Source organism: Mauremys mutica, chromosome 6, assembly GCF_020497125.1.
Source record: "Mauremys mutica isolate MM-2020 ecotype Southern chromosome 6, ASM2049712v1, whole genome shotgun sequence".
Taxonomy (NCBI): Eukaryota; Metazoa; Chordata; order Testudines; family Geoemydidae; genus Mauremys; species Mauremys mutica.
In genome coordinates, this window is record NC_059077.1 from 58168448 (window position 1) to 58194909 (window position 26462).

At 42.3% G+C, this 26462-nt stretch overlaps 2 protein-coding genes across 5 annotated transcripts in view; one reads left to right on the forward strand and one right to left on the reverse strand.

The window, feature by feature from the left end:
• Positions 1–2358: 2358 nt before the first annotated feature.
• Positions 2359–14900, reverse strand: LOC123372507 (carnitine O-palmitoyltransferase 2, mitochondrial-like). The gene is made up of 5 exons (XM_045020624.1): positions 14587–14900; positions 10493–10573; positions 8526–8632; positions 5502–6803; positions 2359–3318 (listed from the first exon to the last, which is right to left on the reverse strand). Exons 1-5 carry the CDS (start codon positions 14772–14774, stop codon positions 2990–2992), a joined length of 2007 nt encoding a protein of 668 aa, XP_044876559.1. The 5' UTR covers positions 14775–14900; the 3' UTR covers positions 2359–2989.
• Positions 14901–14902: 2 nt separating this feature from the next.
• Positions 14903–26462, forward strand: part of RHOBTB3 (Rho related BTB domain containing 3) — a 57115-nt gene continuing 45555 nt past the window's right edge. For 3 of the 4 annotated variants that reach the window (XM_045020625.1, XR_006580324.1, XR_006580323.1), the window contains exons 1-3: positions 14906–15138; positions 15838–15990; positions 23274–23499. In XM_045020625.1, coding sequence (XP_044876560.1) covers positions 15962–15990; positions 23274–23499 — 255 coding nt within the window. In that variant the 5' untranslated portion in view covers positions 14906–15138; positions 15838–15961. Of the gene's footprint in view, positions 15139–15837; positions 15991–22898; positions 23106–23273; positions 23500–26462 lie in introns of all 4 variants that reach the window. The other variant, XM_045020626.1, reaches the window with a different exon arrangement.

Consider the following 26462-nt stretch of genomic DNA (forward strand, 5'->3'; position numbering starts at 1 on the left):
ACAGAGCTTCAGCTTCACATACCTCCACTTGTGGGTTCTTGCGGAAAAGGAGAGGGAGTGAGCACCTGCTTGGGAAGCAAGACTCTCCCAAGCAGAATGGCCATCTTCTATGCCTTTTAGTGGAATTAGCCTGTTACAGGATAGACAAGGCTTGAAATGGGTTTTGAGTCCACCATTTTTTGAGTCATGTGCAGGGTGTGTAGGTAGAGGGGCCATCTGCAAGCAGTTTTTGCTTCAGCAAGTGCTAAAGCAGCATAGGGTAATAAAAATAGAAGAATGAAGATGATTCTGAAGAATCTCAGAAGTTTGAGAAATTTAGCCAGGGCTAAAATCTAGTGAGTCAGACACCAGCTAGATTCCATCTTGCTGTCATGGGTGGTAAGAGGAAAGTGAGGGAGGGTTGCAGCTGCCTGCCCTCATACTGGGGAATGAGGCAGCACAGTGTACATACACACCCCAAGAGACACAGCTATTCAAAAAAATCTGATATGTGCTTGGGGCACATGCATACCTACAGCGGAATCAATACTGACACATACATAAAGTTTTAAGCCCCTCAGGGTAGGAGCGGGTGATCACCCCACTACAGCCTGTTTTAAATATATTGGCACAGATTCCTTGACCTGGCTAAACTATGCTCAGAGGACTAAAGTGAAGGAAGGGGAACAGGACAAAGATAATTTTGTCAATTTACAACTTTCAAGGTCCCAGTGTAAGAGCACTCTCATAACTGCTTTAAGTTGTATGTTCCTAATGGAACATTTTGGCAGCTGCCAATAACAGTGATACCCCAGTTATGCCTTTTTCAAAGAACATCCCTATCCCAAGGGCCAGAGGGTGGGAAGAGTGTGTATGCACTTATGCTAATGTTTTGCACAGATCCCCTGACTCATTCAGTGCACAAGATGTGTGGCCCCATAATATTTACTGCACACTGTTCAAACTGTATCACTATAGCATATGAGTGTTTCACAACATACCCGTGAGGTGAAGGGGTTGTATTATTCCCCTTTTACACAAAGGGAACTGAGGCACTGATTTTGGGTCCCCAAATAAAGATGCTGAGCGCTTGATTTTTTCAGAGTACTGAGCATTATATAGCGTTTTATATGTTCAGAGCACTGGTCCCTCTGACTTTAATTGCAGACATGAGTGCTCAGCACTTCTGCAAATCAGACCCCAGGGTTTCAAGCTGGGCACGCACAAAATGAGCACACAATTCGTGACCACCTGTGAAACGTTTAAGTGCCTAGCTTTACACAGGAAGTCTGTGGCTGAGGCAGGAATAGAATCCAATTCACCCAGGAAGCATTCAGTTGCCTTTATCATAGGACTAAGCTTTCTTTCCAGCAATCCCCTCCTCATTCACTACACAACTCTAATTCACCCCAGAGCATGGTACAGTCTGTACACTTAATGAGGCTGGGCTCCTGTGGAAAAAATAGTATGTGATAATGTAATTAAAGACTATCATAATGCATATGCACAAGGTAGGGTGACCATATTTCCTAAAGGGAAAACGGGATACAGTGTTGGGATAGCCTCAGTCCTCCCTCCCTGTCCCCGCCCCCAGGGGTTGGCCAACCCGCTTGCCTGAACCCTGCCCTCCCCCACCCCATGCATGGGGCTGGCATCGCTGCTCACTCAAGCCCTGCCTGCCGCCCCTACGCAGGGCTGGCATTTCTACTCCCCCCGCCCCATGTTCTTCCACGCCCCACTTTGATCAAGTTAGCAAAAACAAAAAAAGGGCAAATGCCCACTTTTGCCAAAAAAAGTCAGGACAGCCGGGACAGGGATTAAAAAAGGGACTGTCCTGACCTGGTATGGTCACCCCAGTACAAGAGGACTGAATTAGGATAGCACACACAACTTTAATACTGGCATTTCCTAACTTCTTAGTGCTGGTGAAGGTTGAAGTCATTCTTTTGACCTAGTTTTTTGTGTAATTTCCTAGGGTTTTGTTTTTTTTTAAAGCAAACTGAAAAAAAAGAGTAAATGTATCATGTGGCATATTGACACCCCATATGGTTCTTCAGCAGGGCTGAAGCCTTTAGATCCAGTTCATGTACCTCTGCCACTTGAACTGATTAACTGACACACGCAGTAATTTGTCATCCTCTATGAGGACCAGCCCAAGCAGAGGATGACACATGTACTCTGCCAGTATGTTTCAGAGACATTTCCTGGCAACAGAGGAATGGTGAGAATCAAAAATCTTGGGTTCCATTCCGGATTCTGGAGGGCAGTGTGCATGACTGAATAAAGCAAGCAGGAGTTAATCATAGTTGGGCAGATACCAGGTGTGTTCCCACTTTTGTTTGTAATTTGATTACCCAGTTTAATTGGTACATCTAGTTACTAGTGAAAAGAAATATTCAATGACACCACAAAGCAAATAAGGATTTATAACAGAAACATCAATTCCACGTTCATGTACATTAAAACTAAGAAAAAGTTTGGCTTCTACTATAATTGCAGCACAGTTATGAAAATTTGTCTCCTGTAGTTAAGATGTTAAACTTGTATTTTATAATCATGTTTGAACAAGCACAGCCATGAAGACATAATACAGTATAACAATACGAAGCAAACCAAACCCAACCAAACAACCCCCCCTCCGAAAAATAAATAATAAGCAGAGTATAAAAAAGAATAAACAAGTATAAAATTAAGGGATTCATTAAAATAGGAAGAGTTTGGAAAATATATGGAAAAAACATTCTTGAAGGCCTTAATAGATGTTGAAAACTAGTAATAATTTTAAAAAAGGGACAAAAACAGAGTAACATTTTAACATTATCTTGTCAGTCCACTAATAAAGGTTTCAGAGTTTCCCTTTCTTTTGTAGTTACTTTCTACAGATGTAGATAGCAGATTTCCCAATAGCTTATTCTCATTATTAGATTTTTGCTGTTGATTTGCACCATTATTTTTATGGGTCAGAAATTAGTTTTAAAATAATTGCTAATATTGACGATCACTTATGATATTACACAAGAGGTCTTCCTTCTAAAACATCTAAAATATCATTTAAACTATACTCAAGGCATCTAAGAAATTCTTGTAGTTCTCTATTTAAATAGCCAGTTGTGTTACATCCTACCCACGTATCAAATACATTATATCCAATTCCAAAACCATCTGGCACCACTGGCCCAAATCCACCAAGATGAACTGCAGGACTGTGTAGCGTACTAGTTGAAAGGATAATATGGTTTAGTTTTTGGTAGGCTGAGTCAAGAAATAGTTCAGGCATAGGATCACCTCTGGACACTGAAAGATGTTTTAATGCAAACAAATGGCGATCAAATCCTTTACCTAAATAAAACAAAAAGGTGCAAAGTGTGTTAAGAATACAGAAAATATGCAGGTTATTTATTAAAGTGCAATATTACAAAACTTTCCTGTAGCTAAGAATAATGTTGGTATGCTCCAACATTTTAATCAATTAGATATTTACTGTTCATCCTGTGGCTATAATAATAAAAGAGGCATTGTCTTACATTAAAAATTGACAATCTTATATTTTCTGCTTGTATGTAGGCCAATTATTTAGGCATCTAAGTAGGAAATTAAGAGCCTAACTTTAGCCACCCATTTTTGAAAATTTTGGCACTTCATAGGACTCATAATGTAAGCATAAATTTCTCTTAATAATTAAGCAATTCCCTTATTACCTCACCTTCCCTTCCACCCCCAAAAATGAAACTGTTTCTTTAATACGACTCTTTCCCAAAACCAACAGATTAAAACAAACTGTGGAATTTCCAGGCCAGCCTTTTATGCATTTAATTTGGTACTCTTCTGGAACTCACAGTGGAAGTCAATAGGGAGTACAGGGAGAATAAAGGCTATGCCCCATGTGCGCACTATTTCAGAATAAAAGTTACATTATACTGGATCAATTACTCCACGTTGGAAGCACAGTAGGATAATTATTCTGGAATAAAATAATTTAAAATAATTTTATTCTGCAACAGCTATTCCCGTCAATTTCCCAGCATAGACAAGACCTAAGAAAAGGGAAGGAAGAACAGAAACAGAAGTGAGGCTCCTACTGAGAGTGATCAGGGAAAGGACATCAGGTAAACTTACTCCACTTAAAACCCTAAAATCAAAATAAAGAATTCTAAGGACTAAGCGCTGCTCCAATTGCCTATTTTATCACATCACCCCTAGAATTCAATTAATTACTATTTAAAGATTTAAGATACTCTGGAGTGTGAAAGTCATTATATATAAACACACAATTCTATTATTTTACTTGAAACCTAAGTAAATATGCAGACGCTCCCCATATTGCTTTCTCTTGGTTACTGGGACATTGTGTACATGCTCAAAGGCTGTATTTACTTCATACTTAAAGTGAACAAAATGATGTGCAACATACGGTACATCCAGCTGTATTACTCATTATACAGAGCTATGATGCTTTACAAACATATACATGTGAAAGGTCCATGCCCCAGTCAGCTTGCAACTTAAATATGAGTAAACATGTACTGATTTACTCAATATACTTTTCATATCCAAATAGAGCTGAATCAGCTCAATGCACCTCAGCTTTTATTACACCAATATTTTGTTTCCACTTAACTTTTTTATGATGAAAATTCCTTTTTCCAGCTTTGTTCCTCCTTCCCTTCTATTATGTACTTCCCCTAGCCCTCCCCTTCTCTTATTTTTGCCTTTCCCTTGTTACCCCACTTCACTGTATTGTATATGAGCATAATAGAACTGATTATAATTCTGAGAGTGGATGGAATACAAAACAGGAATTCTTATAGGTGGCCTACAAGGCAGATATGGGGAAAAATTGGGGTGATACCAGTTCTTGACTTCATTATGAAGTACACAGAAGGCCTGAAAATATGGTGGGGGGGGGCAGGGGCGGGGATTCAAAAAAGCATGAGCAGGGGTTGGGAGGGGGAGTTAGATTGGTTTTTTTACTTTACAAATTCAGGTGTAAAGTATTATCTAACCCTGGAAGATTTGGTGGCAACTAAATTGTCATAAGAGAAAAGGGATTGAATTATGGGTATCTGAAGAGACTTTTAGTCAATCTTTCAAACTCTTTGTTTTTGTTAACACTTATTTAAATTCAATGCCTAATAAGCGGTTTTGACAAAAGAAGTGCTTCTGTTAATAATTCAACAACTCTAATTGCTTCAATTAAGATGCAAGATCTAAAAATATATGTCACCCAGGACCCTCAATACGTTCTCCAGCAAATCAGAGTTGATACTGCTGATATTTCTAAGCTAAAAAACCAAGCAAAATCCATGTTTAAACAATGCCATGGTTTCAGACAATCTTTATAAATAAATAATAAGAAAGTGAAAAGGGCAGGTCATTTAAAAAAATCCTTTGAAGGTTTAAAATGGATATATAACAACAGGAATTGGGATCTTAACATATCTTTCTAAAAACAACTTCAGGTATCACAACACCTAGAAAAAATATTACTAAAATTTGAAAGACCACATTGGTATGGAACTAACCTAATGCAGCTTCCAGTTGCAACCGTCTGTGATATTTTGAACATTCATCAATCATATTTCTCAGTTCTGCTACACTGTGTTTGCTTCGTTCTTCAACAAATGCATGTGAACATTGTTTTGTTACTATAGATGTAGGTCGAATAGTTTCCGTGCGGCCATGTTTAAAAGCAGCAGTGCTACATGCTTCGTAAGAAGAAATAATTTTTCCAAACTGTCGATAAGCAGTCATCTGACATGCAAGTTGAAAAACAGCATCTGGACTCAGCTTTTGTTTCACTAAAAATTCTTTTCCAAACTTTCTGAATTCAAACATCCTCACAGATATTTTCTCATTTGTTTCCTCAAATTTCATACGTGCAGCATTTATAGCAGATTGGATTGAATCATTCAGTTTAAACTCCAGTCTCTCACACTTGGTAGCACTTAACGCAGCAGGACTAGAATGGGGTACAATAGCTGGGTGCCTTGTACTGTTTCTATATACTTCATTAACAAAACGAAGTACTGCAACTCCATCTCCCCAAGAATGCTCAAAATTTACCCCTGCAGTGCCATCACTAGTGATAATCAGACTAAAGGATTTGTCAAACCAACGATTAAAACCACGTCCATGAAGCATACAATGTGACAGCTCAGTATCATCCTTTGGGGAAATATTGTCTAAGCATAGGCAAAAAACTGCACCATCAATTTTTTGTAAGTTGTCTTCATTTCCTGCTTCGAGAAGCTGTTGTCTTACTGCTGCCCAAGTATTCCTGTCTTCCGTGGTGAGATAACAAAGGGAAAACTCTGGCAAGCGATCTGCATCTTGTAAAATATAAATTAACTGAGCCTGGATTTCAGATGGATGCAGAATATTACCACCAGGATCCAAAACATCAAAAACATAAAAATGTCCATTTCTCATCACCAACAAATGTCTTCCCAATTCATTAGTAAAAAGTTCATCTTTGTTTAATTTAGGAATTCTGGAACTGTTGAAGAGACGCTTATATTGTGACATATCTAAGGGATATGCGTTTACCATATAAGCTCCATACCAAGACACAGAGGTTGGAAGAAGGCGAATAAACTTTTTGAAGAGCCTACTCTGGCTCCATTTTGGATTGACATAATAGATATCTGGCCGTAAAAGCTCATTATTTAGAGAGTTAAGAAATTTTATTGATGATACTACCAGATTTGTTGCCCTCACTACCTGGCTGTTGTATGCTTCTTTTGGATCAGGATTTAAAGAAATAAAAGGGTTGAAGTTTAAAACAACAGGATCTCTCGCACAGAGATACATATCAAACCAGGGATCTACAAAAAACAAACAAACACACACAAAAACAATTGAGAATTAAGTTAATAAAATATATTTTACCATTTTGATGTACAAACCTATTTTTATAGACACACCATTTGTATATAGCATCTCATTATTTTAATGAATTATTTGTTTCAAATGAGTACACAGACATTTATGAACATAATCTAAAAAGAGTATAAAGCACTCAAACTATAGATACATACTGAGTTTTTGAAAAGATAACTGATTTATCTTTTCTATTTTCAATTTCCACTTCAGATCTGAAAAGGACACGCTTTCATGGCCGTGCATAGGGATTAAGGGGTAAATTCATACACTGGATAGCTCCACTGAAGTCAAAAGCATTAAACCCAGATTTAATTTGGCCTGAGGCATAAAACTCGCAATCACTTGGCTCTTCAATACCAAAGTAAGAGGTGTCTAAGAAATATCTATGATAGGTAATCACAAGCTGTACATCTCATTTCCCACACAAACTATACTGAATAGCAGTTTTGAAGGTAGACTAGGAGTAAGGACCCAAATATTTTGTTCCCCTCCCAGCAATACCACTGATTTGTTTTTTTGACATAGGGCATGTTAGTAAATTCGTTAGTGCTTCGGGTTTACCCATCAGTAAAATGAATACAACATTTATTTACTTGATATGAGTGTTTTGAAGTTTAATGTATTAATATTTATAAAATACTTGTGGAGCCTCATATGAAAGCAACTATATAAGCACAAAACACTGCAAAAAAAAAGAAATATAAACATTTGGTTTTGCTTTTCACTGCTTCTTTATAATGCCTGAAAATTGTTTCAATTCCCTCCCTGTCCACTCCTCAAAATAACTATTTCATTCTGCTTGCTTTTTATATTTGAAATTTCATATCCTTACTTCCCACTCTTTGTTGGAAGATCCTGGCTATACCTTCAGAGGACCCGAATAGTAATGTCACACAAGACTTTAACCCAAATTGCATTTTTCTCTACCACCATTTGAGAAGTCGAAATGGATGATAAAGTTTAGGACTCTCTGCCAAAGAGAAGGGAGTGAAGACATAATATCCCTGACATTTCAAAAGTAAACAACAAGCAAATACCCCAAACAAACCTATTATTTGGGAAAAAGTCTGAAGTAGTCTTTACACATTGTAAAGAGGCAGTAAAGAATAAAAACAAAATAGTATATTTATACTTTACAGTTTACCTCTATGTAATATTCAATATTTTACTCCTAAATGTTCATATGGCAGAGCATCTTAATGACTTGGAGCCTTATCTACGTCTCCCTTTGCATCCCCTCTGAGTAACTAATTTAGGGAAAAGGGTCAGATTAAAAAGTTGTCTGATTAAAAGGAACTGAGAGTGTGATTCTGCGGGGACTTCTTGTTGTCCTTTTTCCCAGGATCTGGGAGAACAAATGCCTACCATCAGGACATGAAGGCAAGAGCTAGGAAATACCAAATTCAAACAAAAATGTTTTAAATTAACAAGACAAGTTGAGGTTTTGCTAGTAAGGCCAAATCAAAACCGAGTCAGAAGGAATAGTCCGTAAGACTCAGACTTGACATTAGTTGATTTCAATGGAAATGCACAGCAATTGCCACGCAGATCCAGCAGAAAAAGTAACCCAAGTACTTTAATAGTAAGTTTCAAAAGAGGTTAATGATTCCAATAGACAACTGAATATTAGAACTTTTAAAATAATGATAAAATAGAAAACAAACCTGATATATAACTTGTATGTTTATTCTTTTTATCGAATTCAACAAGATCTTGGTGTAACTTCCTGCCCACTCCTTTTTCAAACTCCCTGGCAATTTTTTCAGTATTTCTATAGTATTGAAAACAGTTTATTATTCTAATATAGGTTCTTTAAGAGTAACTTTTAATTACAGTATTTCATTAAAATGCTATTCCTTTTTGTGTAGTAACAAAGTTTAGTACAACTTTATGGTGTAGCTCATTATGTAATGAGATTGTAAACTCTTTAGGACAGGAACTGTCTTTTTGTATGGGTTTGAACTGTACCTAGCAATGTGGTCCAGATTCTTGTTTGGGACCCTGAGGTGCTGCCACAGTACACGTAATTATTGCTTTATTTCAGGGGTCGGCAACCTTTCAGAAGTGGTGTGCTGAGTCTTCATTTATTCACTCTGATTTAAGGTTTTGTGTGCCAGTCATATATTTTAACATTTTTAGGTGGTCTCTTTCTAGAAGTCTATAATGTATAACTAAACTCTTGTTGTATGTAAAGTAAATAAGGTTTTTAAAATGTTTAAGAAGCTTCATTTAAAATTAAATTAAAATGCAGAGACCCCGGACCGGTGGCCAGGACCCAGACACGGTGAGTGCCACTGAAAACACTGTCCCTTTTTAAAGTACAGATTTAGGGCACCTAATTCCACTGGTCCATGAACCACATCTTCACTTAGTTGATCCAATTAGGTAACCATACTCCCAATTCTGCAACTAATTCCATATAAGCAGACCACTAGGTTTCCACAGAGCTCTACTCAAGTCAATGGGACTGCGTGTGTGTGCAAGGATTCACACAGAAAAATGAGAACTGTTCCTCTGTCCACTAATGACTTGACAAAGTACCTAGTACTTGCTGGAGAAATTTTGAGTATTTTGACTTTTGATTAAGTTGTATTTTGGAAAGGAGCTTCTGCTAATGTATTTTATAGTTGAATTAGGATATAAAAAATAAAAAGTTGCTGCCTTATAACATAAGTAAGCTCTTGCTTCTTCCTGAACTAAATCAAGTGATAGGAAGAGTTATCTAATTTTCTATTCAGGATTCTGGCATATTTTGTGTTCTTGGCTTTGTTTGTGGAATGAATTGATTCAATAATGTCATCAGCTTGCTAATCCTGCAAGCTGTTCTTGACTTCAACCTCTACCTGCACTGCACAACTTGCAGGATGGGCGCCTACCTTTGTTCAAAAGCAGAAGAGTAGATAGGAGATACAGTTGGATGGGTCTAATTATCCCAAGGGCACAAATTTCATCAGTAATAAAGAGATGTCTCTACCTACTTGATTCACAAGTCACAGCACAAGAGATGTGGTCCTTGCATGACCTACTTATAGAATAATTTCTATAAAGTAAGGGGACATGGGAAAACTCTTGCTGAGCTTGACCCTCCTGTAGGTTAAAAACAGATTAACTCTTCCTTCAAGATATGTAGGGTTCCAAGCTAAGGCTCCAATCCTACAGACATTTAAGAACGCAAGTTCCAATTGTCAAGCCAAACTTTATCCTCAGTTGCACTCGTTCCACTTCAAAGGACTGATGGCAAAATAGATAGATGGAACCTTATTAATGGTCATGAGCCAGAAAAAAAAACAGTTCGCTTTAAGATTTAGTAAGAATCTTTAGGGCTGGTATTTAAAAATATCTTTTTATTGAAAAGTGAGCAAATCTAATCTGGAGTCACTGAGAGCCAATAAATATGGAACCACAACCCCGCCCCCCTCTTTTTTTTTTTTTAAACAAAGTGACTTTTCAGTATAGTAGCAAACTTCAATGAAAAAAAGGCAGCAAACATGTTGATGAAATATTGTGAAAATAACAGTAATGCTGTGCTTGGAACTTGTATGCCAAGTTTTAAGATGAGTGTGAATTCTAATAGCCCAATTACAATCTGGTCTTCATTTAAATGCCTCCTACTCCGTGTCATTTTTCGTACCTGTACTGATCATCATCCAATAGAGGTTTCTGAGCAGCCAAATATCTCTTCACAGTATCCTCCAATTTTGGAACAGGTAATCTAGAAGTGCAGAATTTTAACACAAAACTATTAAATAAGTTAAAAACACATTTATTACTAATATGGGGAAAGCAACGAGAACATTAAAATCCATGAAAAAAATTTATGGTGATGCAACCATGAAAGATGCTATGAAAGTTTCTTGAATGGGAGGTGAATACTGTACTGACAGCAAACCTGGGGGACTCGAGGAAATAGTGGGAGTCGGGAAAAGAGAAGTAAAAGAGTGGAGACAGAAACTGAAAGGAGAGTGGAGACATAAGTTAAGGCACAGATTCCCCCATCCAAGAGCTGGATTTATGTATTATATACATTTTTTTTAAATGATGAGGCTATAATCCCAACTAATTCTGTGACTACAGGAAGTATTTGAGATTTGTGCTGAGATCACCAATTATTAATTTAGTATGTTTTTCTTCTGTTTGTACTGCACCTCGCATGATGGGTGTCCTAGTTCATGACTAGGGCTCCTAGATTCTACAGTAATACAAACAATAATAAATTATAACTGCAGCCCTGAACAAATGCATTTTTATAAAAAATCAAAAATTACATTTTAAACCAAAAGTCTCTGCTTGTTCCTGAAGAGAATATCCCCTCTTATGAACTGTTACCCAGTACTAATTTCATTTTGTTAACCACTGCATAGTTTACTTATCTGGGTACAATCTCCAGTATCTACACTGTATTTTTACTTCATTTCATGACTCGTGCTTCTGTATAGGCAATTACATTTTGCAATAATGAGAACTTGAAACTTAGTGCACCATTGAGCAAGTCCTATTGTGGTTTGTGCGGAGGCCACAGAGAGGGTTTCTACAAATACCACATGCAATGTTGCTCTGTGGCATTTCATTCTACAGATGTTGTGTGTTAGGTCAGTGTGCCCAAAGAATGTAACCAGAGGATTAAAACAGGTCAAGGATGCTGCTAATCCTGCAGGACCAGATTAAAGTAGTCCAGAACTCTAGCCATATGCCTGCATGGGGCTCCCCTGGACCCAGACCCAGCACTGCAGCAATGTCACCTGCACCATGGCCTTATTCCTCACTGTGGGGGATGTGGGGTAGTGGAAGGAGTCACATGAGACTGGTAGGTGGACTGGTGGGCAGGCTGGGACTCCCACTTCCCTGGATCACAAGATTCTCCCTTCTGGGAGGCTGGGGTTTGTCCTGGAGGACACTCGCTGTGCCTATAACCAATCCTCTGTCCAAAGTCCCCTTCTGAGAGCATCCTAGAATCACGATGAGGTGGTATCAGTAAAGGCCTCCACACACTGATTCGTTTGTTGGGATAGTGTTGGCAGGACCCTCCCGCAGCCCACCCCTAAAGCAGCATGTTTCACAGTTAGCTCCCCATTTAGATGAATGGGGCAGTTCTTCTATCTCACAGTTAGGCTCTCTTAAAAGCAAGAGAGAATGCATTAAATAGGCATCTATCAAGTAGTTACATAGAGTTTGTGTTTTCAAGATTTTCTTCACAATTATGAGGGCTAAAAACATTTTTTTTGTTTTATTAAAGTTGATATTCTAATACCATCACATAAATCAGAGCCAAAGCCCTAGGCATGGGCATACTGTGTGTATGCCTTAAGCTTAAGCTGGCCCTACTTGCTTGCAGGCTACAGGAGTGGCCAGCATGGTTGTAGTAGCATTCCTGTTTTTTTTACTCTTTTTGGTTACTAATCATTAAAACATGGTGAACACAACTACCTTCAAAGCAGGCACGCAACTTGTCCTACTTAAGGGACTGTTTCTTCGCTAACATTAAAAAAATGAAAATAATCACTCTTAAGCATGCACAGTAGGCATCTAAGCTTTCATCAATGCCTAATAAAACTCTACCCCCTGTGTAGCATCACACGGGAGCAAGGAGGTCTATACTTTCTGACCTAACTAGGGCATTACTGGGGGGGCGGGAGAGTAAAGGGGAACAAGCAAGTACTGGTCCCATAATGTTAGAGTCTCTTGGTAGTTTTGATTACATTCCACACTAGTCAGCAAATTCTATTTTTTAAGACAAGTTTATATTTTTCCCTTGAAAGAGAACCATGTCAGTGAAAAGGAAATACTATTTTACACAATATATCCCTGGATATATCTATACTGCAATTAAACATCCATGACTGGCCCATGTCAGCCAACACAGGCTTGGCCTAAAGGGCTGTTTAATTGCAGTATAGATGTTTGGGCTTGGGCTCCAGCCTGAGTGTCTACACCGCAACTAAACAGCCCATTTGCCTGGGTCAGCTGACATGTCAGCTGTGGGTTTTTAACTGTAGTGTAGACATACCCATAGAGGCCAACACCTAAATAAGGACTGAAAAACTATTGCATTTATATAGATGAGTAAAACAAATACATTAAATAGGTGTTTTCTTTTTAAAAATAATGGATGTAAACTCTCAAGCGCCAGGGCATTGGTAACCACTAAATCAAACTGGGAAGGGGGGTATTCCTAATAGGAAGATTATTTCTTAGCTATCTTTGGAGGGGAGTCATTTTTTGAAATATTTAGTTCTAGCCTCAGTCAACAGAATATTAGACTAGATAGCCAATCCATCGGTCTGATCCAGGAAGTTTCTGTTTTCTAATGGGGAAGATGTGCATGTTCTAAGGCCTTTAGCTCTGCCCTTGCTCAACTCTTCAGAGGCTGGTTGTGGGAGGGCGGGAGACAATCTCCTTTACACAGCCATCCCACGAGATTACACAGGCATCCCACAGAGTTTTCTGTCTCTGCTCAGGGACTCTCATCACCTTCGTAGGGGGCAAATGCATTCACTGGGGAGTTGCTCCAAACAAAGGCTGATAGTAAAGCAAGCAAACAGCCCTTTTCGGGAAGACGCAAATTCTGAATGACCAAGGAAGCAGTGAGTAGGAAAGGGCTTCATGTCTGGGGGTGCAGCGTGAACATCTCTGCAGCTCTAGGACAGGTACAGGATTGCATTCCAGTGCAGTCTCAGATCATGGGTGTTCTGCTCTCCGCAAAGGACTGCCAGGGCCGCCCAAAGGATTCCGGGGGCCTGGGGTCTTTGGCAGCGGGGGGCCCTTCCGTTCCGGGACCCGCCACCAAAGTGCCCCGAAGACCCGCGGTGGGGGCCCCCCCGCCGCCGAATTACCGCCGAAGTGCAGCCCAGTAATGTCTTCGGCAGTAATTCAGCGGCGGGGGGCCCCCACCGGGGGTCTTCGGGGCACTTCGGCGGCGGGTCCCAGAAGGGAAGGGCCCCCCCGCCGCCGAAGACTGGGCTGAACTTCAGCGGCGGGTCCCGCTTCGGCGGTAATTTGCCAGTGGGGGGTCCTTCCGCCCCGGAGTGGAAGGACCCCCCGCTGGCAAAGACCGGGAGCGGAAGAAGCTCCTGCGCCCGGCCCCGCAAGAGTTTTCTGCCCCCCCCCGAGCAAGTGAAGGACCCTGCTCCAGGGGCCCCGAAAAACTCCCGTGGGGGGCCCCTGTGGGGCCCGGGACAAATTGCCCCTCTTGCCCCCCCCCTCTGGGCGGCCCTGAAGACTGCAGCTCTTGCCAAGTGTTTGCAAGGGGGCCTCAGCTCCAGCCCGTGCACTGGCTCTCTAGAGCAGGGGTTCCCAGCCTTTTTCTTTCTAAGACCCCACCAACATGCTACGAAAACTTCAGGGCCCTCCTGTACCACAATAACGGGTTTCCTGCCTATAAAGGCCAGGCCCAGCATGATGCGGTAGCAACCAGGGCAAGTGCCTGGGGCCCCACGCTACACCGCTCAAGCTTTGGCTTCAGCAGCAGGCTGCAGGACTTATGGCCCTGGGCTTCAGCCCCATGCGGCGCGGTTTCAGCTCTCTGCCGTGGCCCCCGGAGTGTAATGCGAGCCTGCTTGGGGGCCCTGGGCGAGAACGATGGTGGTGCGGGGAGGGCCGGAGCCCCAGGGGCAGTATCAGAGCGGGGAGGCCGGCCAGAGTCTGCCCGAGAGTTCGCTGCTGCTGCAGCCGCCTCTTCCCCCATTCCGGGTGTCCAGGGTCCGGGCGCCCGCGCGCCCGGGGCAGCACCTGGGCAGGCTGTCCTGGAAGTGCATGGTGGGGATCGTGCTCCTGTGCACGAAGTGATGGTCCGTGTCCAGCTCCGAGATGATGCTCTCGGTCAGCCCCACGGTCCGCCAGTACCCGCGGCGGCGCCCAACGGGCCCCGGCCGCCTCAGCAGGACGACGCCGCCGCACGCGGGCCGGGCACGGAGCATGTTTCGCTGCGGACCCGGGGCCCGGCTCAGCACCCCAGCGCTGGGAACCGAGCGGCCGCTAACACCCACACCTCCGCGAGGGAGGGCGGCGGTTGAAGGAATAAGCAGTGCGCCTGCGCGAAGTAGGCGACCTGTGCGCCTGCGTGGCGGCGCCCAGTAACCTGACCGACCAGAACAAAGAGAGGGAAAGAGCGCGAGGAGGGGCAGAGAATGCTCTAGAACGGACTGCGATTCCCCGCCCGGGGCGCGGGGGGCCTGCGCGGGACGGGGGCGGTTTCAAGTTCTCCGGCCGAGGGGAGCGAAGCGAAGCGGCTTTCCGCTGCCCCGAGGTCCTGCCACGCAGCAGCGCGTTGGGAGCACGCAGGTAAAACAGGGGCCACGGGAGAGCCGGGCGAAGTGCCTGGGCTGGGCTCGCTGAGTCGCCGGTGCTCGGCGGCTTCCCGCAGAAGGGGACGGAGACTAGAGGGTTTAAGGCGCAGGCGGGGGAAGTTCGGCTGCCTGGCAGCCCGGGTTTGACGCTGCTGCGTCGCCTTGGCCCAGTCTTTGCCGAAGCCCCCGGGGCAGCCTCGCCGCGCCGCTGGCCCCTGAGGCTTCGGGCGGAGGCTTTTGGTTGCCTGCTCCGCGCGGCTCTGGCCTGTCGAGTGCGCTGGGTGTCCGGGGCCCGAGAGGGGCTGGGTGAGGGGTGAAGTTGGGTGGGGAAGGGCTGAAGCCTAAGAGGCCACCTCCTGCTTTTACCATGCCCAGGCTGCTGGCTCAGGGCCTCGCCCTCCTGAGCGGACAGAGCCCCTGGCCCCTATAATCTGGGCCAGCCTAGTGAAGAGTTTCTGTCTCTGGCTGTGCTGTTGCTCTGGTGTGGCTTTTTTTGGGGTGGATTTTATATTTTTTTGAGGTAGGGCTGTTTTGCCCAGCGTACTAAGACAATCTGGGGTTTTGTTTGTTTAACAAAGGTGGGAGGCGCACCAGACCCGACTCCACTCAGATAGGCTTTGCAGTGGTGTGATTCCATTGACGTGCATGGAGTTACTCGTGATTTACACAGCTTTAACTCATGATGCTATTTCAGTTCTCCAGCTCTAGTGTTCAAAATATTGACATGCAGTTGGGGACATTTATGTCAATACTTGTCTGAAGTGAGGAAAGGCTGCTGCTTGGTTTATGACACATCCTATATCTGAAGAACATTCCTGATGGCAGGCTCCCTAAAACCAAGCCCGATGTAAGCTTTTATTTTGTTTCATTCAGAAAAAGAGAACTATGTTTAATAATGTAATAAATGTGTAATTTGAAATGCTTTCTTACTCCTCTTGTTAAATGTTTTGGGGAATCTTTGTGTGTCTGCATTCCTTGTGCACCCAAAACTCCAGTTGACATCAGTGGAATCTCTGTGTGCATAAAGAATGCAGGATCAGATAACCAGGAGAACTGTCAGCTCCTCTGAATTCATGTCAAATCACACACTAACCAAGTGCACCAAGCTCTGTCTTCTCTGCAGTAAAGGACACTTAAAGTCCTATCTGAAAGACCACTGGTAACACCACTACCTCTAGGAAAATGAAGTCTTCATCCATGACTAAGCTGTACTTTCCTTTTCTCCATCAAAACTAATATTTTCCCCTCATCAGCAACCAAGAACATCTTGGGGGGAGGGATAGCTCAGTGGTTTGAGCATTGGCCTGCTAAACCCAGGGTTGTGAGTTCAATCCTTGAGGAGGCCACTTAAGGATCTGGGGCAAAAACTGGTCCTGCTAGTGAAGGCAGGGGGCTGGACTCGATGACCTTTCAAGGTCCCTTCCAGTTCTAGGAGATTGGTATATCTCCAATTATTACCTTATTACCTTACCTTTTACCTTATCTGTCTCTGTTCATCTTTTTGTCTGACAGATTTCCAGTAAATACATCAGCAGAAATAATTTGAGACAATTTGATGATCTATTGTTTAAATGTCACTGATATCAGATAAGTCATTGTTTTCTGATTTCTGCCGAAGACTGGCCCAGTGTTTTACAATTTTGCTTTCATCTGGCAGCTGTAACAACAAGTGTCTGCTGGTTGCGATGTTCATTGTGACATTACTCAATTCCTGTAGCTGCAATAACTATTTTCAAAACTAAACATAAAATTTTTCTTCATGTTAAACCGGTATTAAAATAGAACAATGTCTAGTGCAAAAGGGCTCTGAATGCTTTGGTGTAACACAGGGGTCGGCAACCTTTCAGAACTGGTGTGCCGAATGTTCATTTGTTCACTCTAATTTAAGATTTCACGTGCCAGTAATACATTTTAATGTTTTTAGAAGGTCTCTTTCTATAAGTCTATAATATATAACTAAACTATTGTTGTATGTACAGTAAATAAGGTTTTTTTAAAATGTTTAAGAAGCTTCAATTAAAATGCAGAGCGCCCCCAGACCGGTGGCCAGCACATAGGCAGTGTGAGTGCCACTGAAAATCAACTTGCTTGCTGCCTTCAGCACGTGTGCCATAGGTTGCCTACCCCGGTATAACAAATATGAAACATTAAATCACACATAGAGGTAACATTTCATTACTTTTTAGTATGAAGATATTGTCCCCAGTAGGGTTAGAAACACAACGTCTGATTACAAACATTATTTTCAAATACATTCATAGTACATGGAGTGCTTTTTGAACTTTCAAATTGCTAGTATGAAAATGTGGTTGGAGGTTTCCTTTAAAAAGATGCAATAAATATTAGTTTTGGATTATTTTTTACAATGTTTTAAGGGAAAACATTGTAAAAATGTTCCAAATCTTCTGTATTATGATTACATTTATCAATATACTTTCAGAAGATTCATTTAATAATGTGTAATATATTGCGTTCCTTCCATGAGAACTCAGAGAACAATGGTATTGTACAGAAAACAGGATTATTCTCTACACAGTGAGAACAGTCCTGCACGTTGAGGGATATGTACTAGAGCTAGTAAGATTTTGCATCTCTAATTTATGATATTAATGTAGTGTACCTCACTTGCTATGATAGCTGCTAATTTACCATAGTAGAGCATGTAGTTGTGTAAAATGGACTTATCCTGTGCATAGTGCATCTGTATTCAAGATTCCCGGTTTGAAATTAGTGTCCTCCTGGTGACTTTACATGGCATATGACATTTCTAACATTTAACTGGATCTGATAATGATAAATGCTACTTTAATCATAATACAGAATCTTTACAAAGGACTTCTGGACCTTTTGTGACAATTCAGTCTGGTAAAAACAATGAGTGTTTAGTTCACTGCACATGAGCAATATGTATAAATCTGATTTTTTGCTTGAACCTTTTGTGTGTGGCCTCTTCTTCATCCTGCTAAAATATTTGAGCCCAAGAGGCACTACTGTACTATGTGGCTCCCATCACACTGCAGGGTAGTGCAATATCTCTGACCTGAAATGAAAAATAAAAACACAAGAGATGAGGCAGTTTAAAAGTATTTGATAATTGATATACTAGATCTGAACTTTGTCTATGACCCACAAAGATTAAATTCAGCAGTGTTTTTTGCAAAGTTCAGAAGTCTACTATGTATATATTTGTGTGTGGGTTTTTTGTTTTGTTTTGCTTTAAATGGAAGCCTTGAGCAATGTTCTGCCTAGTCTTGCAAGTCCATGTTAATAGGAAATGGTCAGTTACATTACAAAAAGAGGAGCTAATTTTTCACCTTATAAGGAGGAGGAAGGTATGTGTAAGATGAGTAGAGGTCAGGCTTTGGCAGAATTTAGTGACAGGCAATCTGAGATTTCTGACTTGGGGAACAGCTGACTTACTGTGCAAGAAAAGTACGTGTTTAGCCTAGTGGAATCCTGGTGATAGCCTTCTCCATAGTTAAAGTTCTTGCCACGCTTGAATAGGTGAGAGTGGAAGAAAATGTTATAGCAGGGGTCGGCAACCTTTCAGAAGTGGTGTGCCGAGTCTTCATTTATTCAATCTAATTTAAGGTTTTGCGTGCCGGTAATACATTTTAACGTTTTTAGAAGGTCTCTCTCTCTCTCTGTGTAAGTCTAAACTATTGTTGTATGTAAAGTAAACAAGTTTTTTAAAATGTTTAAGAAGCTTCATTTAAGATTAAATTAAAATGCAGATCTTATCAGTTTAGTGCAGTGGTTCTTAAACTGGGGTGCACGCACCCCCTGGGGCAGGGCCGGTGCAAGGATATTTTGCCACCTAGGCAAAACTTCCACCTTGCACATCGGTTCATTGAGGGGCAAATCCCCAACGAGCCTTTATAGACCCCAGGGGCTGCTCCCCAGACCAGGTTCCCCCCTCCCTGCCCCCTGAACTCCCCTGGAGGGTACACAGCCCCCCTGCGAGCCCTCCCAACCCAACCCAGGTGGCCCCTGCCCTGAGTCCACTCACTGGCTTTGCTGGGCTTGGGCCGCTGCAGCAGCTCGGCAGGGAGGAGTCACCTTCTGGAGGCACCAGAGAGCCAGAGCGTCCCGCTTGTGGCAGCAGTGAGCCCCAGCCATGGAGGAGCTGGCGTGCAGGGGGGCAGCAGCCCTGCAAAGGTGGCGGTGGCACCGCTAGCGGAGAGCAGCTGTGTCCCTCCTGCCCAGGCTGCGGCCCGGCGTCCCCCGAGGGGGCGCCTGTAGGCTACAGTGGATGTATGCGGGCACTAGCCCCCATATGCCCCCTGACTCCCCCCTCGCCTAGGGTTACCATATTTCAACAATCAAAAAAGAGGGGAGAGCCCTGCCCTAGCCCCCATCCACTCCTCCCCACTTCCCACCCTGATTGCCCCGGTCAGAACCCCCAACTCCCCCCCCCCAGCTCCTTGTCCCCTGACTGCCCCCTCCTGAGACTCTCCCACCCTAACTGCCCCTCTGGGACCCTGCCACCTACCTGTCCCCTGACTGCCCCAACCCTTATGAACACCCCTGCTTCCCGACAGACCCCTGGGGGACTCCCATGCCCCATCCAACCACTCCCCACCCCCTGACAGAACCCCCAGAACTCCCAACCCTCCTCCTGCTCCCTGTCTGCCCCCCGGGACTCCCCTTACCAGGCCCATGCCGGTGAGATGCTGGCTCCACGTGGAGTTTTGAGGCAGTGGGCAGGGGGGAGCTGCAGGAGGGGCAGCGGTGGCGGCTCACACTCCCGGGAGCCGCGGAACCCCAGCACGGTGAGGGGGGACCCAGGCGGCGCACCTGCCGCCAGTCTGGGGTCCCGGCCGCCGGCCCCGCTTCACTCAGACAGCCGCGCGCACTGAGCAGGGCCGGCGGCCGGGACTCCGGCTGGCAGTCGCGTGCCAGACAAAATTGGCTCGTGTGCCGTAGGTTGCCGACCCCTGTGTTATAGATTGCCAGGTGAAGATCTAAAAATCCAAACCTCTGTGTAGGGATATGGAGAGGGTGTACCATTATTCCAGGCCACAGGGCAGAATCTGTTAGGCCTAGGCACATGCTGGTGAGGGGGAAGGAAAGATTCTATTACACTCAACCCTAGCCAAGTTCCTTACACAAAACTTAATTACCCAGGCTTTGTCCGGAAAGGAGTGAATTTTTCCCTTAAATGAGACTATTAAAATGCTTGCATGTAAATAACTTTTTATACAAAATCACTTTCATTGATTTTGTTTGTTAGATCATAAGTACATGTTTAAGTATGTATGAATACTATTTACAGTATTAAAATTTCAATGAGCTTTTGTGGCAGATCATTGGATAGCCCCCACCTATAGAAAAACCCATGTAATGGGATTGGAGAGGAAAACTCAGGAAAGATTCCCTTAAACATTTTCTACTATGTTGTTTCATTGGGTGCTGGAACTTGTTCCCCCTACAGGCCTTCCCCCATCAATGAATCCCGAAGTGCCTGTAGAAGATTAGGGGTGTCTGAAGCCCTGGGTCTTTATAGCAACTCTTTATGACCGTTCTCCCCCAGGCCCTGGGAGTATTTGTTGCCTTGAAGTTGTACTGCCAGGGAATTCCTCAGCTGTGCTTGCACAAGGAAGTCACCTTGAAGGAGGCAGCCCAATGCATAATGACCTCCATAGAAAAGATAATACAGACAAAATGTAAGAGATTTTGCTTGTAATCTCTACTCTGTGGTAAGGAAAGTGGAGAATGAGAGTTCCCTCTGGTCATCCTGCTCTAGACCATCCAGTTCCTTCCCCCTCCCTGCTCAACCCCAGGACACAGTGCTCATAAAATGACTGAACTGCACCGTTTAAGCAGAGTGGAGAAAATCTTCACACAGCCCACACACTGAACAAGGTCAGTTAAATTCACCCTTTTGGGGGTGTACGTTATTCACACAACCTGTCACAGTCTCAAACCCAGTCATCCTCTGGGGTTCTAGTTCATTCACATTACAGTTCTTTCCTCAGGGTTATTCTCATAGTCACCCATTTTCAGAGTTCTTGGTTAGTCACAGTTCATGCTTCTAAATGCATGGTTACCGGAAACATTCCACTCAAACATCCTCCCCAACCTTGGTCTTACCGTAAGTCTAGTATGTTGCAACCCCCTGCTCTTCTGTTCAGACCTTCAGTCTCCAAAGGCTATTTTTACTTACTTTATATAAGTGGATTAATGGACACAGTCAAAGCATTGTTTTGGCACTAACTCACTTGACTTTTTATCCAGTGTCAGTTGCTACTAATGGAGGATGTATTAGGTGACACTGCCAACTAGTTTGAGAGCCAAATGAGAAATGTGATGACTTTTTGTTTGTTTGTTTTGTTTTTTGAAACTGTGTCCCTTGAGAAGAACTACCAAGAAAGGGCAACCAGATTTCAAAGTGGAAACTACATCAATGGTCTTTCAGCTTCCTAAGCAAAAGTTAATCCTGGTGGGAGAAACTGGGAAGTAGGACAAAAGAGAGAGGAAATTTTTGAGAAAAATACCATTTGGTCTCTTTTGCTGTAAAAGTCTATTATTTGTAGTTTATAAAGGCTATTCAAATAGGAGGAAAGATTTTTAGAGTTTATTTCATTGCTATAATAGGTATTAAATATTTTTGGGTGTTGTCATGTATGTTTCATATATGTTAGGGCTTGATCTTGTGCCTCTGGAAGTCATTAGTAATGTTCCCATTGACTTAAGTGGAGAGGGTCAGACACTGAAGCTTATATAAATGGTCCAGCCAGTCAGTATGGATATTCGCAATTGACTGGTATGAAACTTGTGTACTGATATTTGTTTAGTATTTCATATACAGTTTTCTGTTATTTTACTAATTTTGCATTAGTGTTTTTTAAATAATCCAGATTCTGCAGTGGGAACTTTTTTGTTGATTCCTTTGGTCATTTTATGAATGATTGTGTTTGAGTGATTCCACATAACTTAATGTTTTTTCTTTGGATTTACGTTAGCATAACTGAGAGGAGAATTTGCTCCTATAATCAGTTTTATATTTACCATGTTATTTACACACATACCAAACCCCTCACCTACATGTGTTTAGACCATAATATGTGCAGTGCTATTTGGTAGAAACCATTTCATTTTAGACTGACTCTATTTGGCAAAAATATGCTTCCTCACACAGGTAAAATGTTGCTTCTTTTTATTAGATCTAAAAATTGGCCCTTTTAAAATGGGGTTTAACAGTGTGTTAGCTCTGAAACACACTTTTAGATTTTCTATAGCTCTCAGCCTACTGTTAAAAATAAGTTTCTTACAAGTAAAAGTCTGAATTGCTTAAGTAGAAAGATTCAGCCTTTCATACTTCATTTTTCTTTTTGCAGTCTTTCCTTAGCGGGGGCTGCCCTCATTTGGGTAGGATCTTCATAGTTCAGAAGGTTGTCTTCATACAGATTATATGAGCACACTGCCAGCCATTTATGTAATTTTTTGCCTTGCGGCAGCAGCAAAAAAGCAGTATATAATCAGCTCCCTTCGGTGCAGTCGAATGCTGCTGTTGCTGAAGAGCCTTTGTCTTTCGTTGCTGATCTGGCCACATTATGTTGATTCTGCAGAAATGTCAAGTCTCTTCATTGTATGAATTATGCTCTTGGGTAGGGTTGACGTCAGGAGGCAGCGGCTGAGCCTGGGGCTGCCTGCTGCTAAGGATATGTGCTGAAATCACCTACAACAGCAGCAGATTAACAGCAAGGGCTTGTCCTACTGCTGTCACATGCAATTATATTCATTGACTTGCAGGGGCTGAAGGACTGAACAGGAGGTTAGAGAGCATTGAAAACACACCGAAGCCACTGAATATGTGACAAGAATCATTGAGGTTACATCTGTGAAACTACATATGGAAATGCACAAATAAAAAGCCAAACAAGCTGGTGATTTATAAAGCAAGCAGCATTTACAGCACTCCTTTCCACTTTACTCTCCTGCTATTGGATTTGAGATGATGTATGTAACTCAGTGTTGACTCCTGGAGTGTTAGTCTGGTGAAAGAAGAAGCTAGAGAAGGATTAATATTCTTGTTTTGATATGAAAGGATATTCTTAGCCCCCCCCATTCTCGCCTGTCCTCCCCCAATCTTTGCTAATAGCACTTTTTGTTTGTTACTGTTTTTAGGTCTGTTCATGTTGTAGCCTTTGGAAATGAAAGAGATGGATTTTCTGAAGACAATCAGCAATCAAGTCTGATCTGGACCTATCTTGGGAGAAGTGCTCTCATTTCAGAGACTGAAAGCAATTTGCTGCTGAACTCTGCCAACCACACTGGAAACCCTGTGTTTACTGAATATCAAGCCTGTGTGTTTGGAAATGTCAGACTGGTGGTGCATGACTGTCCTCTTTGGGTAAGCGACTACTCTGAAACTATGTTCTGCATGCAACATTGTAGCCACTCCTAATTCAGTCCAAATACATTTTTCTTTCAAATTATTTTGATGGTTAGTGGTATTTTAACCGATTTAAATATTAATTTTAAAAAGATTGGAAGTTTACATCTAATGTTAAAATACAACCACCAAAACAAATACTGACAGTCTCTTAGAGGAACAGGAATAAAAGACCCTCATTAGCAGAGCCCCTATCTATTGCGTCTATATGGAGGTAGTATTTTTCAACTTCGTTGTTCAGTGAAAACTGCATGAAAATAATATAATAGAAAACAAAAATACTGAATGAGCAAGTGTAGAAAATAAGCTTCTAAATCAGAAAGCATAAAAAAATTGATACTGTTTAAATTCAGCTTTTGTTAGCTATTAGTTTTTTCATTATGTGCAAAAATGGACTGATTTCTCTGTTTCTGTGAAACAGCACTCCTCTATTTTTGTGATTATTTCAGAGCAGTGTTCTTTTTTTAAAAATGGTTATTTAAATGTTTGTTCCATCTGGCAACTTCATTAGTTTCAATTTAATATTATTATATGGGGCCTTATACTGCATTCCTTGCACACCCACAATTTCTGTTGGTGTCTGCAGGAGTTTTGAGTGTAAGAAATGCATGATTAGCATTCTGTTCTCTAGTGGTAGCCTGTTTTTTGATCAATTATTTTGCTTAATCAAAAAATTCAAATGAAACTGAGGATCCAAATTCTGAGTCTCTCACCCATTGCATAATTTTGTGTGTGTATGTATGTGTATATATATAATATGTATAGTCCTGGTGACCTCAGTGGGGCCAGTCCTGTGAATAAGTGCTACTCAACATGAATAATCGTTGCAGAATTGAACCCTTACTTAAGAGGCTGTAGGAGATCAGTAGGATAAATGGGAAGGTGGGTTGGTGAATAGTTAGAGAATGGTATAAGAAGAATGTCCTATTGCCTGGCTTGCAGAGAGGTGTCACACATTCAGGGATTTGAGTTTGATAATCGTATGAACTTTTTGGGTGTCTTAATAGAACCAAAACGTCAATTCTGAAGACAGTAGGATCACAGTGACTGAACAGCAGTGGCAGCTTATACTGTTGTCACCCACTTCATGCTTCTGGGAATGCTACCATTATAACTTCTGCTCTAACCTTTCCCAGCTGGGGCAGGTGAGAGGTTTCTCAGGGCATGTCTTCACTAGCAACGTTAAAGTGCTGCCGTGTAGTTGCGGCACCAGCGGTGGGAGAGCTCTCTCCCAGTGCTATAAAAAACCCACCTCCACAAGGGGAGTAGCAACCAGTGTGGGGAACATGGCTTCCCACGCTGGTGCACTGTGTACACTGCCACTTTACAGTGCTGAAACTTGCAGTGCTCAGGGGGGTGTTTTTTCACACTCTTAAGTGAGAATGTTGCAGCACTGTGAAGTGCCAGTGTAGACAAGCCCTTTGAAGTGTGGAGAACAGTAGGATGAGCAGTTTTTGCTTACACTTGAGGCTGTCTCTGGTTATTTGGATTATTTTCAAGGATGGATCCCTTAGGGACTTCTGTTTTCTGCAGGCTGAAGGTTGTAGGTATATTTGGTGACTGTGCCACTTCAATGCCACATGCCTATGGTGGTTGAGAGTTTGTAATTGCTCCTGCTGGTGAATGGGGATTTGGCAGATTTAGTGAGTGAATAGTTCTAAAGAATCTGCTCACATTCCTTTATGACTAAGACTAGACATAAAAGGGCCATTGTCAGGCATAAGCCAGATGGTTGACATTTGTGACTTGTTCAACTGCCCTTGTCTGCCACAAGTTTTATCTCAGTGGCCTGGAGAGATTGTAAATGGTTGAGCTAACTATTGGCTGATGTTTAATGTATGGTGGTCACTAATAAGACTGAAGCCATCTGTAGTTTCTTTGTAGAAAAGGCACCTGATCTTATCTGTATTAGTGAATATCAACTTTAATATTACAGCTACCCCTGTATTAGCTCTGTTTGCACCATCTGAATATGCAGTCCAGCATAACTTTTGTGACTCATTTCAGGTGTGAGAAGCCTTGTCTCTAGGATAAATCCATTTGAATATGATGATCCACAACTGTGCAGGTTAAGTGGATCCAAAAAAATATGGGATTCTGGTGCCAAGTTAGAAGAAGTTTTCCTTTTACAAGATTATTGCAGAACTCTGTATGATTGCCAGGCTCTAGTTGGGATGGCCAAGAACTGGAATGTCAAGAGTGTTGCTGCCTAAGGTGGGCGTGAGGTGCATGTAAGGAGCTATCTAGGAGTTAATACAAATATCTGCAAACACTATATTGCTACTCGTTTCACTTACATGAACACAGCAGTTAATTCACAAACTAATTTAACAATTTTAAAACAAACTATATTTTTGAGGTTATCAATACATTCCAGTTAGAATTAAAGCAGTCACACCTGTATGTTCTAGTGATTTTTCTTTCATTTATTCCTACCTCTTAACTTCCGTTTTCCTCTCCTGTTCTCTCTCCTCTGTTTACTCATTGCCTTTTCTCTTTCCTTCCCTTTTATTTCTCTCCTCTCCATTTTCAATACTCTCATTCCTGCAACCTCCCTTCACAGATTTCCTTTCCATTCCTTCTGAGCCCTCTGTTCTGTCCTCCTTTTCCTCTGCACTTTTCTATCTTTCTTCCCTCCCTCCACCTCAGGGATGAGCAACTAGTGGCTTAGGGACCGCTCCTCGCCTGCCAGATCATTTTATTTGTCCTGCCCATATGTGGGGTCACAGCCTGAGAATTTTTTTATTTTCTTAATTGAGCTGAGTCGCTGAGAGGTGTGTCTTTTAGTAAAGCTGCTGCTGCCTCAGACCACTTTGCTTCCCCATCAACAGGCTCTGATTCAGCCCATATCACACAGCTCCAGTTACTGCCTCCCCAGTGGCTGGTTGATTGGGATGTGAGAAACAGGTTCTGGCCAGGCC